This window comes from Geospiza fortis, unplaced genomic scaffold, assembly GCF_000277835.1.
Source record: "Geospiza fortis unplaced genomic scaffold, GeoFor_1.0 scaffold162, whole genome shotgun sequence".
Lineage (NCBI taxonomy): Eukaryota > Metazoa > Chordata > Aves > Passeriformes > Thraupidae > Geospiza > Geospiza fortis.
This window is the reverse complement of record NW_005054316.1, coordinates 6,156,988-6,173,777: the sequence shown is the minus strand read 5'-3', so window position 1 is coordinate 6,173,777 and position 16,790 is coordinate 6,156,988. Positions and strand designations below refer to the sequence as shown.

The 16,790-nt window shown below is 39.2% G+C and overlaps 1 protein-coding gene across 1 annotated transcript in view; it reads left to right on the top strand.

Moving 5' to 3' along the window:
• Positions 1–16,790, top strand: part of TULP4 (TUB like protein 4) — a 115,755-nt gene that overhangs the window by 80,855 nt on the left and 18,110 nt on the right. Inside the window, exons 4-6 of the mRNA XM_005420146.2 lie at positions 3,194–3,374; positions 5,854–5,988; positions 10,230–10,396. Coding sequence (XP_005420203.1) covers positions 3,194–3,374; positions 5,854–5,988; positions 10,230–10,396 — 483 coding nt within the window. The remainder of the gene's footprint in view (positions 1–3,193; positions 3,375–5,853; positions 5,989–10,229; positions 10,397–16,790) is intronic.

Genomic DNA, 16,790 nt, shown 5'->3' with positions numbered 1-16,790 from the left:
CAGCAGGATTTCAGCCAGCAGGACTATCAGGCTGATAAATGCTTTCATCTTAAAGGTTGTATTGCTACAATAACCCTGAAACTTAAAGCTGCTCCTTGAAACCTACAGCCTGGCTGAAGAGATGAAGTGTGCCCTCTGATATTTCTAGGTTGCTAAAGAGCTCTCTCAAGTTCCAGTGCAAGAATTAAGATGCTGACATGCAGCTGTTCTGAATTGGAAATTACTGAGGACTTCATAATTTTAAATTATTTGGGGGCAGTGTTACTCAAAAGAATTAGCTTTAGATTGAGATGAGACTGAGCTGTTGAGTGATGAATCCAAAGATTTTGTTCCTACCCAATTATAAAATGTTTCTGCAGGGTTTTAGGAGGCAGACTCTTGTACTGCTATTTTCAGAAACAACAGAGGCTCAGCTCCCCTGTCTGGGTATTTGCAGTTCTAGAACTTCTTGTAGACCAGTTAGAAACTAATCCCTAGTAGACTGAGAGAGGTGTGAGAAGCTAGCAGTGACAAGTGATAGGATTTTGCCTTTGTTAAAGTTTGTTTTGTTGAGATCAGAGAGTGGCTGTGTTTTGAAAATTAATAGTGACCGTGGCTGTGCACTGATCATGCATGTGAAAACAGTGGAAATGGTGAACAGTGTGAAAGGAGATGTGATGATACAAGTGAAAGAAGAATAGAATAAAGGGTCACAAGGGAAGATAGTGTGAGATGAACAAAGGTTGAATTCTTGCTTTTACACCTAAGAATAGTATTCTGAGGCTTGTAGCAAACTTCAGTTGCTGTTTTAACCCAGCAACTATTTAACACAAAATATTTGTAACATGTAATTATTACAGTTAAGGCAGCCAGATACTGATTTTTTCAATATTTTTGATAATGGGAAACAATTCCATTGTTTTTCTTAAGATTTTAATGACTTTATGGCAATTCTGTTAAATTCTCATTCTAGTTTACAACCTTCATTATTTTGATCATAAAAAGAACTCTAGTATTTTTCTTTTTGTTTTGGGTTTTGGTTGTTTGGGTTTTTTGGTTTTGGTTGGTTGGTTGGGTTTTTTTGGTTGTTTTGTTTTGTTTTTTGGGGTTTTTTACTAAGGCTTAGGAAACCACACTTCCTTTCTGAAACTTTCAAAAGTGCAATAATGACAATTGCTTCCTAGGGGACTACTGTTGAATAAGTGTGATACAATACACACATTGCCTGCTGCAAGTCTGACACAGCCTCTCAGTAGGAAGATAGAAAAGAAGGCCTCTGACAGCAGAGGTCACCAAGGGTGATTGCAGGCTTTGAACAAGAAGTGTACATGGAGATCTGAAGTGGGCTGTGATTCTTCAGTTTGGGAAAGAGATGACCAGGGAATTACATAATAGAGGTCTGTAAAATTGTGACCAATGTTAAGAATGTAAGTAGGGAACAATTATTCATGTTTCTTTCAGTGTAAAGAGCTAAAGATTGCCAAATGAAATTATCAATTATCACAGAGGGATTGTGGGTTTTTTGTGGAAAGCTACAGGAGTGTGTGGGGGAGATGCTTGCTCAGTGCATCCTGTTCTTTTACTCTTCTCCAAACACTTGACCACTCTTAAAGGTAAGATCCAAGGCTAGGTGAATTTCTGACCTGGGCATTTAATTGTTAGAACCTTAAATTTACTGGAAATAGGTGGTCGACTGAAGAGCAAGTGTAAGATTTGACCTTCCTTTTAGCTTCATTTTTAATGCTGGCTGGTTTTCAAGTTGATGGCTTTTAAACTTGCTGTAAAGTGTATTTTCCTCATACAGAATTATGTGATGGCAGCAACAGCCTTGGCTAATCCATTTATTGCTTTAGGATTTATTAGTCCTTATTTCCTGATTTTTCTCTTAAAATTCATCAAATATTCAGTATCTTAACTTTCTTAAATCCTCAAGAAGAATTTATTAAAAAAGAAATTGCTGGTTCCAGTCAGTCTGACTTCAGTCTGTGATTGGCTATGGAGTTGTTTAAGGGCAAGAAAAAACTTGGATTATCCATTTTGTGTTTGAAATGGTGGGTGGAAGCTCTTCTCATCTTCTCATCTCTTCCTGGATGTGCAGCATGTTGCCTCATTGCCTTCCCCTTGGCCTATGTTAATCTACTTCCAGCTGCCTGATCATACTGCTTTTGCCTCTTTTTTTTTGGAAGGCATTCTCCCACTTTCTCTAGCCCATCAACTGAATAACCTGTCTTTCTCTATTCAGCTTTCTATTTCTCATGAACCATTTGAAATCTCTGCTAGGACCTCAATTTGGTCAGCTGTGTCTTTTCATGTTATTACGACTAATGCACGCCTTTTCTACCACCAGGTTTAGGAGTTTTTGTATTGTCCGAGAATACTAAATAATCTGTGGTAGCCTTTCTGCTGATAGTAAAAGGTTTTAAAATCATAAAATTTGGGGAATTAGAAAGAAGCTAGACTTAGTGGGGCGCTGGAAAAATGTTAAAAATAGACTCTGAAAATGTTAGGCTTTGTGTTTGCCAGATCATGTGAAAATGCACCTGCGTATGCAGTTATGATAAATGATATAATTGTTAGATGTGATGATTGTTTAGTAATTAAATATAATTATTGTTTAATCGTAAGAAGAATCATGAGAAACTATGGTAGAAGTTTGAGGGGGACCACGAGGAGTCCATGCTTGGATGAAATCCATGTATACAATAGAACAATATAAGTTTAATAATTAACGTGAAAGTTATATGACGATAGAATATAAAAACATGTTCATCCCGAACCCATGTTGGAGTCAGATTTGGGTTTGTACCCCTGACACCCAGAGCTCTTCAATAAAAGCACCTGCATATAATCATTCTCGTGATTATGTGTTTCTGAACGCTAACACTGCCAGCTTACTTTAATTTTGGTAATAATCAAGTACAAATGAAGTGTAATGTCTCATATTAAAGTGAATGAAATGCATCCACCATGAAACACTACTTGCTCACAGATTTTGAGCAAGTAAATTCGTTACAAACTTGCCTGTAGACTCTGCTGCTTTAACTTCATTCTTCACATTCATCTTTGATTGCAGGGTCCTATTCTGGCACCCTTTCACATCCGTGGCTGCTTTGCTTTCAATTTATTTCCAGGGTAGCTGGTTAATGACAAGATGCATTTGAAGGAGGGCCCCATGGCTGACATTTGGTGGGACTGAGAGTTGTGTCATTTTCAGGTACTGTTTGGCACTGCTGATGGACAGGTGATTGTCATGGACTGCCACGGGCGCATGCTGGCCCACGTGCTCCTTCATGAGTCAGATGGCATCCTCAACATGTCCTGGAACTACCCCAGCTTCTTGGTGGAGGACAGCAGCGAGAGCGACACGGACTCCGACGACTATTCCCCACCACAGGGTAGGTCCTGTGCACATCCTTCTGCTTCAGCTTTGCACCTGCTCATGAAGACATCCCAAATGCCAGGGCAATTTCATGCCCTACAAAACCAGCAGGCGGGCCACAGTTTCAAGCTCTCGTGGAGCAGAGAGCTGGTATGGGAGAGTGGGTTTGTTCCCAGCTCTGCCACCAGCCTTGCTGCAGGTCATACCTTGTCTGTGCTGCTCTGCCTCCGTTTGCACAAATAAGATAACATCACAAAGCTCGATAAGATTTCAGTGAGGCTGAGTGAAAAACAGTAGACAGGGACATGTCAGGTTTCACTGATGAGCAGATATGAGGTATTGCAGTGGTTGGTGTGTATGGAGGTACAGAGTGCAGCCACAGAAATTAGTGCACTATTATATAGATTCATGTGAAAAGACAGCAGTACTAGACATGGTGTAAAGTACTATATATTTAGTTTTATCTCTGTTTTGTAGGATTTCTGTAATGCTCATTGTTACAGTCCCATCCTTCATAGTCCTGACATAAAGAGTTCCATAAATACTGCAGAGGGCTCCAAAATGAAGATATTTCCTGCAATGACATGGGGTAGAAGCAGGCTGACTGGAGTTGGCTGGAGTTATTAACTCACATGCTTCAGAGCACATTGCCAGTTTGAGAGTCAGGAATAAATCCTTCCCTCTCCTTAAGTCTCAATACAACTCGTTTGGTGAAATACTTTGGTTTTAAAGTCTTTGGAAATCACCAGTAGTGAAGACTTATGAGGCCTAGGTGTCCATGCACAGTCTGTCCCACCCTTCTCATTCAAGTAATGATTACACTCCCCACTGATGTGATTGATCACTTTATAAGCTCTAGGTGAGCTGTTCCTGTGTTTCAGTGTATAAAGCCTGAACTACATTAAGAATTAACTTTCTGTAACACTCAGTGATTGTACTGTGAAAATTTTAAATACATAACAATTATTCAAAAATAATTCTGAATTTGCATCTTGGATCTGAACCTCTGAATTGAGGACTTTTGCAGTTTTAACTCTAATTTGGATTCACACAAAAAAATCTACCTTTTCCAGTATATGTGTCTATATAATAAGCTTATGTATTTAACAAATATTGAAAGAAGATAATCTGATCACCTGGTAAAATGTTAGAATATTTTAAAACTGGATTTTGTGTTGGCTTTCATGCCTTACTTCTGGTACTGGGTAAGATTTCTTACCTTAAAAGGAAAGAAACTAACTTCAACCTAGCAAGCTCCTAAAGCAAGACAGACAACATCAATAAATTGGATTTTTCCTGGGTTTTTGTTGTGTTTTTCAGAAATACTGAGGTTCCATTTGGAGGATGGTGAAATTGCAGATGAGAGCTTAAATGATCCAAATGTGTGTGTTAGCTTTTTCTGAGTCAGTCAGGGGGTGGGTGGACTCGTTACAAGCCTATTTTAATGATTACCCAAACACGATGTGTTTTCTTTAGAGCAGATGCAGCATAAACCTCTCAAAGGTGACAAGCCTTTGACTCACACAGATGTGTAGGAAGGACTAGAAGTTTGTTGGGATTTTCTTATTAAATTATATACACATGGAGGTGCCAGTTACTAGACATCTTTCTCCAAAATTCTTTCTCCTCAGCTTTTTTACAAGTTCAGGAAACAATACTACTCTTAACTGGTTCTGACAGTTTTGTTGACTGGAAAGATATTGGCTGGGCCTTGACAGGCACTTAATCAGGGACCAGTGGTATCTCCTCTCAGAAACTGTAAACAGGAGTTAAACACCAAAAGCTACAGATGCCAAGATTGGTTGTGAAGTATTTAAGCAAAGGAATTTTAGTGAATTGTGGAAAAACAAGCTCAGAGGACCAGAGACTTTGCAGAAATGGTTTTTAAAGCCAGGTGTTCCATTTGGGCTCACCTCTCCTTTTGGGTGCATTGGATCCTGTTATGCCGAATGGCAGGTGTCTTTTCATGCTACTGCCTAGACATTTAGAATGCAGTAATTTGTGAAAGGTCAGTGTGTTCTCTTTGAAGTTCTTGAAATGTCTCTGTGTGACCTCAGGACGAGTCCCTGGTACCTGCCCAAGCAAAAAGGGTATAGAACAAATTGCTTTTAATGTCATTATATTGTTCATCACGCTGGTTTTCAACTGGGGTTCCAAGAAAGTCCTCTAAGGCACTGGTTTTCTTTGTCGCTTTGAGGCATTGTGAATGGAGAAAGACTGAAAAACACTGCTATGTAACATAATAGTATGTGCATAAATCACTGTGGATATTGTGCAGTAAAAATTGACAAAGTAAAAGCACTCTGTTTCACAGAAACAGAGAAGCTTAACTATCTAAACCTGCTTTGCTTGTGCCCACAGATGTTGCAGAAATAAGCAGGTAGAGAGGCTTGGAACAACTCCCGATGGTGATAGGCTGAAGTGCAGTGTGTCTTGGCCTGGATTTGGTTATTTTTTGTTGCTCACCTTTATTCACTCAGAGCCTTGTTTTGCAGATGGACCAGCTGCCTATCCAGTCCCGGTGCAGAACACCAAGCCACTACTGACTGTCAGCTTCACGTCAGGAGACATCAGTTTAATGAACAATTACGATGACTTGTCTCCCACTATCATCCGCTCAGGGTTGAAAGGTACGAATAAGAAGCTGTTTCTCCCTCTCCTATGCCCTGTTTTTCTTGTATTTTTGATGATGTGTGCATAGATTACATTTTTGTGCCTCTGGCTCCTTAACCCAGGAGCCCTGAGCACTGTTATTGCCGTTTCCAGCAGTGACACCTGCTGGAGGAAGAGCAGTTCTTGGCTGATGGAGTTTCTGTATTTGAAAAAATGCTTCACAATATTTTTGAGATCATGTTTTCGTGGCAGTTTTGTAGGGTAACTGATCTGTCCTGCAGTTTTCCAGCAGAATGCATTAATATAATTATGGTTCTTTGTGTGAATATCTCTGCTACATAACACTTTCTTTGCATGTCTAATTCACAAGGTCTTCCATGCTTTTTGCAACCTGGTATAAATTGCAATGCTGCTTTGGTTCTCACAATTATTGAAAACTTGCTAGAATTATTAATTGTCAAGAGGCAAGTTGTTCTGAGAGAGAAAATATTCCAGTGATTAATTACTATACATTTTGCTAAGTGATGTGCACGAATGTTTGTACAATCAGTATTCCATGTAAAATCTTTAATTCACATTGAAATTTTTACTGTTCTTACCTATTAAAAATGTCCTTTACTTTACCAGCACACGCTGTGTAATTTACTGTACTTTGCCTGCAGAGACATTTTAATTCAATACAGCACATAGGCACATGCTTAAATATAGGTTCCACCAAAGCTTTTTCATCTCCACAGGTGAGTTAGTTTTAAATTAGATGAAAAGAGAATTAGGCTGTTGGAGCAAACTCTTAGCTGTTCTGAAATAGTGGGATGTTTTTGGTGAAAAGTTGCCCTAACACCGTCCCCACAGTTTTTGGGTGATCCGTTATTTGCAGTAGTCTTGGGAAGTGAAAACATCACCTTTGAGGTTTCTGTTCCATTCCTTCTCCTTCTGTGCCAACCCCAGAAATGTGTGAGTGCCAAAATGCAGCATTGTGACACAGCCCTACAATCCAGAAAACTTCATCAGCTGAAAGGATACCAAAAATGTGGAGAACTGGGGCCAACTTAAAAAAGCTCTTGTGATAATCACCAATGGGTCTGCTCAGCATGTCTACAATATTAGAGTAATCCGGGTACTGAACAGTCTTGAGTCGTCATCTAGTCTAGCTTTCAACTGGAAACAGTAGGAGAAACAGACCCCATCTTATTCTCTGTTTAGAGTTGCAGGGCTCTATCTTGCTGAGGATGTCTGTCCTGTTTCTCCTTCCCCACTGACTTTCACTAGTGCAAAAAAGATCCCTTAAGTATGTTACCCTCTTGTAGCAAAATATTAATGTGCTAGATAGGGTAGGAATATTTTTATTAGTTATAAGCTGGACTACGACTACATTTTTGTCATCAGTACAAAAAAAACATGTAGCATCCTACTGGATTGGGACTGTGTGTGAGACAGAGAAAGATGATTGGGATATTGCTGTCTGTTGTTTTAAGCACTGTACCGTGGAAAGTATTTTATGTCTGGTTCTACATAGATGTTCACACTTCCTGTAGCTTCATAATTTTTTTCAAGTGACTCTAAATTTTACTGGATTTTATCACAGGCAAGAATGTGCAAAACCACTGCAAGTCCTGTTCATGTGTTTGTGTTTAAAATCTCAAAGTATTGCTCTGTGATCTCTGCAGCAGATATCCTTGCCTTTATTGGCTGCTGTAGGCTACTCCTTGTATTTTTAAACTAGGCAACTATGAAATTATTTCAAGCAGTAGCAATATATTTTTAATATATAGCGAATATACATATTCTACTAGTTTTGCAGAGTTGTCATTTTACTGATAATATTTCTGTTAAATTGACAGAGAAAAAACTTGATAATTTGATTACCCAAATAAAAGTTCTTTTGATCCAGCTTGAACAGTCCTGGTAGCTTTGTGAGTCCTAGTGGAGGTCCTGAACTGTTGAAATGTATCCTTTATTTTTTTGGTGCTTTTTAACTCTATGATTCTCAGTGCACTGCTTCCTGCAGAACTGCTGAGCTATATCTATTAATTGTACTAGTTAGCCACAACCACTGCCTGCAGAGCTGTTGCACATTTACAATGCTCTGTGTTCAAGGTTTGCTGATATACATGCCTGTGCAGGCTGGAAAGTAGGGGTGACTGACCCACTGATTCACTTGTAGGCCATTACCCTAAATGAAACCTCCATTTGATTTTTATCTCTGTGCTAGTGCTGAGAACCTGTTCATCAGTTATTTTGTGTAAAGGTCCAGTAGTCATTGAAGATCGTCTTGGCAGTGCAAGTCTGTCAGTAGAGCTGCACTGCCCTGGAGGGATGCTGCAGTCCACATCTACCCCTTTGCTGCCTTTGCAGCAGTCTAATTCTAGGACTTTGAGAGAGAGAGAGAAAACTGCTGGACACTCATCTTCCTCTTGTCATGGGGATCAGCTGAAAGTTTTACCTGAAGACCTGTATCCAAAGGAGACAGTTTTTCAATTATGGTAGTTCCAAAGTCATCCAGTTACCAAAAGTGGAGCTGATCAGCTTGCCTTGTTTACTTCTAACCTGCCTGTTTTTTTCCTGTCCAAGAAACATGAATTAAATCCCATTGTGGGTTACTCAGAGGGCTGAAAACTAAGAGGAAAAAAAATGCCTAGCTGTGGAAAAATTACCTTGAGGAACATGTGGCTTCCCTCTGATATGTACAGAAGCATAATTCCCATGAGAAATATCAGAAAGTTGAAATAATACAAAACCATTTTAAATTGCACATAAAAGTCCCTGAAAATGACAAGTTGACAACTTGAAACAATTTTGAGATCCTTCCTGCCAACTCTCATTTCTCTCTTGCTTCTTCATTTGAAGACAGCTTCTCGCCCACAAGTGTCTTCAAAAGGTTCTTGGCAGATTGAGCATCCTGGAGCACAAAAGTTTTGTCTTTACCTATACTTTGTGTCAGCACAAAATAGCTGCCTTTCACCTCTGGTTTAACAGTAAGAAGATTTAAACACTAGCTTGGTATTCCTTGAACATGCAAATCTGCCTTTGAAACACAAGCAGAAATGCAAAATGCTTTTTTAGAGTTACTCTAGAAGTGTGACAAAGAACTAGAGGATATAAGGGTTTGAAATAAGCATCCCCAAATTAAGCTGTGGGCGTCCCTCATCATGAGGTGCCTGTAAGAGAAGTAACTGATATATATATTCATATCCATGTATATGAGAGTCTGAGCAGTCCCTGTGTGATTCCAGCAAAGCCCTGCTAAGTAGCTGAGTAGATTTTTACAAGCCAGAATCACAGAATCATTAGGGTTGGAAGGGACCTCCAGGGATCAGCCAGGCCAACCCCCCTGCCAAGGTAGGGTCCTCCAGAACAGGTTGCACAGGGTCTTGTCTTGGTGGGTTTTGAATGTCTCCAGAGAGGAAGACTCCTCAGCTTCTTCCTCTGCTGCCCTCAGTGTAAACAAGTTCTTCTTCATGAGGTTGAACTTCTTGTGAATTAGTTTATGGCCATTGCTCCTTGTCCTGTCACTGGGCACCCCTGAAAAGAGTCTGGCACCATTCTGTCTGCACAAACCTTTGAGATAATAATGAGGTCCACTTTCAGGCTGCTCTAGACCAAACAAGCCCAGTTCCCTCAGTCTCTCCTTGTAAGAGATTCTCCAGAGCCCTCATCATCTTTGTGTGATGGTGGCAAAAGAAAACATATGACATGTAGGCCATCTGTATTTATGGACAAATCCAAGTGCTTTTAGGTTCATGCTATACTGGTGTAACTCTAGTTTGAGTTATGCTAAAAGTTACATTGACAGCCCTGAGAGCATGAAACATTGCCAGATATTCTGCTTTTTTGCACTATAGGCCTTTCCAGACAAACACTCTTTGCTACTCTCTTAGTAAGATTATTTACCTGCCTATTAACTTGATTCCACTTATTTACCCCAAAGCTGTATGTAGGATCTTCCACATCAGTTTCAACATCTCTAGTAAATTCTTGTCTTCAGGGGTTTAGGAACAACTGATTACATTCCAGACTTACAACAGAGTGAAAATAATGTTTTTTACACTTTTTTTTTTCAGTTTACAAAATAAAGAGTCATTCTCAAGAGTGCATCTGTAGCATATTTTCTACTATTTCAGAGAAAGGATATAGGTTTCTAAGTACTTAAGGAACTTCTGAGAGCGTGTTTTAACTGTTCAAGTCACTTTGCAGCATCTGGAAGTGCTGTTCCTGTTGTTTCTAGTCAGTGGTTACTCAGACGTCTTTGTGGTTTCAGATGTGGTGGTGCAGTGGTGCACACAAGGAGACCTGCTGGCAGTAGCAGGCATGGAGAAGCAGAACCAGCTGCTTGACCTCAGCAATGGCTCCCTGCTGAAAAGCGCACTGGTCAAGTTCTACAACGTGCGTGGGGAACACATCTACACCCTGGAGACACCTGTGCAGGTAGGAGGCATTTTTAAAGTCTGTTCTCCATGCTTTGCTGACATGTTTTTCCCACATTAGCTCATTGCTGTAGACCTGCAATGTGGAAAAGGTTGCAAAATGTCCCGAATCCAACCTAAAACACAATATAGATCAAAATGAGCTATAAACAATGGTTGTTTGCATTAAGGGAGACATGCAAGACTGCACCTGATTCTAAGGTGCACTGTGCTAGGTATTGTGGAAATACAAAAGGAGAAAGTCTGTTTCACAAACTCACTGGACCATGAACAGAAAAACAGTAAAAGAAAATTCCATAAGTGATTGAAGAGAAAAAAACTGAATTACTTGCTTAATGTTATAGCAGAGGCAAGAGCTGGACAAAAATATTCCAAGTCCAGTATCATAACTACAAGCTTATTCCATTATTGTAATTTTCTAATGTACAGTCATTTGGTGTGATGCAGTAAACTCAGTCATGTAACTTGCCAAGTAAATGCCAGCACATGCTCTGTGAGCTGCTCAGGAGCAAAACATGCTTCATAGGTGTTTGCTGGTACTTCAGAGCCCAGCTGAATTCTGTGTCATTTTCTGCAGAATAGGGATGACTCCATTCTGACTTCTGCTGCTAGTAATGAAACTTTATAATAGCTTTGAAATCTAAAAGTGAAGGGAAATGCTGTAGATATATTAATTATATTTAATGATGATACCATATATTATCATTTTTTTTCCAGTACCCTGACCTGGAATGGATGCAAAAGGGTGACATAGTAAACCATCTGCCAAGCCTTTGTGTTTGCTTATATTTAGCATTAACCTGTGCTTATTAACCTTAGCACTCTAATTTAGATAGAATTCTTTAGTTGTGTAAAGTGTAAAATAATGGTCTCTAAAGCCAACCTAAATATGTACAGTGACATCTAATGCTGATTTAGGTGCCTAAAGGACTTACCCATAAACACAGCTGTGTTGTCTTCAATGTAGCCCTTGCAGCAAAGTAGCAAGCCCTTTCTTCTCTGGGTCAGTTCTGAAGAAAACATATTTATATCAGTGTTGCTTTTTCCCAGCCCAGGTGAAAGCAAACCTTGTTCTGTTACTTCAGTACCAGAACTCAGTATGTGCAGATCAGCTGTTGAACCCTCTGGTGCCAGGCTGTGAAATCGCTCTGTGGCTTGGGCATCAGAACCCACCAGGTCCAGTTGTGACCTCTGTGTGTGTAGGCTTTTCCCTCACTGCTTTGTTCCTGCTAATTTCAATTTCTCCTTCATTTAAATACTTTCCTCTCCTCTAGTTCTCCATGTATAGCTTCAACTTCTTTTCATGTTTTCAGCTCTTTCCTTTCTCCTCCACCCAACCAGCTGGGAGAAAGCACATATTGTGCCTGATGTGGGGGCTGATTATTCTGCCATTTTGTGAGTGCTTACAGGGCAGCTGAGAGGTCAGACAGAACAGGTGCATGCCAAGTTTGTACTGCAGTATTTCCAATAGTGGAAGTAGTAATATAAGCTTTTCTGCTCTTTCCAGCTGCTATTTTTGTTGGGAATAGCAGTATTTTAATGTAATGGCGATTTCTTCCCCCATTGTCAACTGCAGACTAAAAGCCAACTTCAGAAGTTGTAAGCCAGGTTGTTAAGTGAGGATGAGGACAGTCAGGGAGAGGCAACCACCAATTAATAACAGAATCAAGGAGTCTCATTTCCTTTGGAAATTAGGATAAAAATAACATTCAAACTGATATATTTATGTTTATTAAAAAGCTGTGTGCATAAACCTACCTAAAATTAGAGCAACCCCTCTTCTCTTATTAGTCAGTGTTTAGTCTCTTTATCTGGTGCATCTAAATTCGTATTTACTCAGCTGCAGGAGGAAGTGAGTGATCTTTCAGAAGAACACCTGTGTCTGCTCACATGGATTTTATTCTCCTATGTCTTTCAATGCTGGTCTAGCAGTATTACCAGCTAAATGACAGGTATGCTGGAACATTAAGTATTTGGTTTACTGACAAAACCAGATAAAAACCAGTGTTGCAAAAAAATTGCTGGTAACTTCTGTTATGCTGTGCATGTGCTCCAAAGATGTATGTGCAAAGATGAGAGTGAGTCAGTGGTCCTAGTAATTTGTCTCATGACAAATTCATCAGAATAAGTTAATTCGTTTTCTGTACCATGGCAGTCAGCCTTGTAATGCGATTTTGTAAGATTCATCATTGGTTACTGAACTTAAAAAAAAAAAGAAAATAAAAGAATTTCCTCATCTTGAACTCTTCTGCTAAGACTTTTTTATGAAGAAGCAAATGTGTGACTGGAAAAGTATATTGGTTATAAATGAATGTTGTTCTGAATACAAAAGCCAGAAAAAATAAAACAACCATCAACATAAAAAATAATGGATTACAGGTACAAAACTGATTTTCCATGTGGTCCTCTGTCCCAGTTCTTTGACGTAGCAAATGTCTGAAAATTTTATCAGTAAAATATCAGTAAAACAAAACTGAACTGTTTTGTTTCTGCTGTTTGTCTGTCTTGTCTTTGGTAGGATGGTCAGGAAACAGATTTTATTGTTTGTAACAAAACTCAGTCTAAGACTGACAGGATTTATAAGCAACTTGGCTAGAATGTTACTGAACATAAAGTCACTGCAAACCCCAGTGGTAGAATAGATTTGGGAACTGCAGGTAACTCATGTCAGTGATGACTGTTGTCATGGATCCCTTCAAGATGTTCCATATGCTGCCTTCTGCTCCAGCTTTAGTGTGGTTTTAGCATCCTCTGTCTCGTTTGATTAACTCTCTTAAGCTTTTACCTTCAGTGTAGGAATTTATAGTTCATAAACCTCGTTTGCTGACTATAAAGCTCTAGATAGGGAAATCACACTTGTTTAGAAGTATTGGAATAAAAGCAGTAGCTTTGCTTGAAAAACAACATCCATAAAAAGAGTGCTAGAGTTGGCATAGTGTAGCATTCGCTCCTGTTCCTGGCTCTGGGGCTTCAGCCTGGCATCCTGCAAGGATGTGCTTGCAGAATAGAGTGGAAAGAGCTGAAAAAGCATTGGTAAGGGCTGGTCAAATACTGAACTGAATTCTATGCAGAGAGCATATTTTAGGGGCTGGTGATAAGGTGATGGCTATTCAAAAACATACTGTCAATTTCTGTAAAATTTACCTCTTACTATGCCCATCCTTGTGTGCACTACAAACACCAATGTGAGGTACCAAAAATATGCCCAGGTTTTTCATAGTCCTGCTTTTTCAGTATTTAAAAATGAGATTGCAACAGCCGGCTGCCCTGCTGGTCATAATGTTTTTATCAGAAGGATGTTAATTTCTTATATTGTTTGGTAAATCCTCACAACCTTTTCCTGGCATCAAGCAGGGATGAGAATAATCAACTCATTTAAGACTGTTTTATGGTCCTGCTAAAATTGTTTACCAAATGCTGCAACCCAGTTTTGTCACTTTAGAAGATGTCCTCTAATGTGCAGACAGGTCTTTATTATATCAACTAACTTTACCTGCTGTCACTTCTGATTGGAAACAGATGCTTCATATCTTCCTATATCCTGAACTTTGAACAGGGTCTCCTACAGGATCTCTTCAACATTGTCTAACTGCCAACTTTAACAAACTTGTGATTTTTTTTTCTTTGTAATGGTTCAGTCTTGTAGCTTATATTTGGTCCCTTCTTCAGGGTTTATGACTTTTTAATATGCCCCAGAGAGGACCAGGGGAACAAGAGCACAGATTTAGAAGCTACAATGCAGATCTCCTCCATACACCTTTAATTCTACAGTAAATTTACACGACTTTAAGGTTTTATATCACTGTGTAGCTGGTGTGAGTACAGATTACATCTCGAGTGCAGTGAAGGAGGATGAGAGGGAACTAAGCTTCACATATGGTATACACAACAAGATTAAATGTGAAAAAACCCATGTTTATCTGTGTAATATTTTTAAACCAAATTCAAAGTGGTGTACCAAAGACTAAATTTTTATGGAAGAAGTTTCCAGAAGTCTTTGAGAAGACAACCAGTTTGCTATAGACCTGCTGCTGTCAGCACTTCACAGACTGCTGCTCTGCTGGAAATGTCCCAGCATCTAAATGAATAGATTGAAGATTATATGATCCTGCAGAAACCTGGTAGTTCTGTAAAGCCTAGAGAAGGAAGGTGCAATTTTAGGTTTAATTCAAATCAACAGGTTCTGAAAGAAGAGGCTGCTTTTTATGTTATTCAGCTGAGCAGACCTCACTTACTTTTCTTCATCTATCTCACACAGAGTGTTCAGGTTTGTTGCATCTGAATTAATGTTGCCTTTCATGTATATTGCCTAAAATTAATTTTATTTAGTTGTTATGGGATGACAACAAAGCTTCAAGAAGAGTTTATTTTCAAGAGTTTATTTTCTTACAGGAAAAAAAAGCAACAGTTTAGAACTAACTGGTGAAACATGCTTTAGTATATCAATAAGGACCTTGGTGTTCTTTATATAAGCACAGGATCATCTCTGCTGCAGGAAAGGATTTTGATCAGCACTGGAAATTGAAGACACTTTTCTAAGGAACTCTTTCTGTTAAAATGGAATCTTGTTGTATTGACTTCTTTAAAAATATGTAGAAGTAGAGAGGGTATAAGAAACAGGTGCAAATCAAATAAGAGTTTATGACATCAAAAATTGTATCAGGCCACAGCAGTGGCAGATTTCTCATCATTTGTCAACATCAGTTCTTAGCAGTTAATATTTTTCCACTGTAAATATGAGGAGCAGAAGAATGAAGGAGTTGCTTTCCCACACTATCCATGAATGCTGTGGCAGCACAGAAGTGTGCACACACAACTCACAAGAACCAGGTGGGCACTGCAGCCATTGCACCTTTCAGCTTGTCTCTGAGAGGGAAGAGTGTGCATCTCCACATCAGCAGTCTGGAGTGAGAGCAAGCAGGCTACCTACTTACACATGCCATTCACTGGATACTATTTTGCAGTTGTGTTCTTCCTCCTGAGAAGAGTCCTGCTAGTTCCTGGGCTTTCTGCCCTGGAATACTATTTTTATTTCATTACCAGTGGGAGTCCCAGTGCCAACAAACAAGGGATTAGTTCAAGCAGCAGGCAGACCCTATGGCTCAGGATTTCTGAGCTCAAGGCAAGCAGCAAGAATCAGCTAGAACAGTGTTTTCATTGACTGAACTGCATACAAGTGATGGAATGTATATATATTATGTTCTCTCCTGTAATAGAAACAGTAGAGTGACTCATAAGAAGCAACCACAGGGCTTTGAGTGGGAATATCCATTCCTGCATGCTCTTCTAAGGGGAATCAGCATCCCAGCTGGGGGTACAGATTTGAGTAGCTGTAGCTCACTTTCAAGCCCACTTGGAAAGAAATGGCAAAAGAGCTCCTTGTTAAGTCACTTGTTGAGATGTGTTTTCAGTCTGTATTTCTCCTGATAAATCTTTTTTTTCTTGTGCTTTAGCCAATAGTTTCTAATATATGATTGTCATAGAGCTACACGTTGGTATTTAAACCCTGGAATTCATTCAGGTATTTACAGTTTATGCTGAGATTTTTCAAAACCTGATGATATTTTTATATGCAAAGTGAGATTAGAAATTCTCACATTATATTTGTAGCTGCATTTCTTCATTCCTAGTGGAAAAAAAACCTCAACTGTGCAAACATGAAAAATAAAATTCTTCTGTCCTAGAATCTGCTTGTTCATTTTTTAACAGGCGGATACAACAACTTTTGGATACAACAACAATTTTGGTGTATACAACAACTTTTGTCCTTCCTTGTTTTGCTAAAACAGTGCAAATAAGTGGAAGCTTTATGAGGAACAATACTTTTATGTTGGATGTTGGATGTCAATTGCTTTTTCTCAGTAGAGTTTGAAAAGAAAGCTGTGGCCAGCTCATAACTGACTTGCTGCAGTAATTGATTCATATCTCTTGTCCAGCAAAGGAAAGACTAGGAAGCATAGTTATTGAAAAATATTATTGGAGCAGTACTTTAAAGGTCAGGTCAGATCTGGCATTTGGGCGATCTTTTATTTCTCCAAGCCTGTAATGACAGGCTAATTTTCCTTGAAGCTCATCTGAAGTCTTAGCCCTTCACTGTAAATTAAATGTTGCTGAACACTGGGCTGGAGGAGCACCAAGGGTCTGACCATTTCAGAGGAAGGAAGGCAAGGTATGTCGGGTAGTGTGGTGCAAGTGCTCTTTGTTGAGGTTGAAAAAATTAAAACATAATGAGGTATGTGGGGAGACTAATTGTACAAATGGAAGAGTAGAAATGTCATGATTTACAAACAGTACAGCACGTGTAGGTATTGTGTGTATGTTTGTTTAATCATCCACCCACTCACATATTGTTTGCATATACATTCATAAACAGAATATAGGAGCATCATACATTG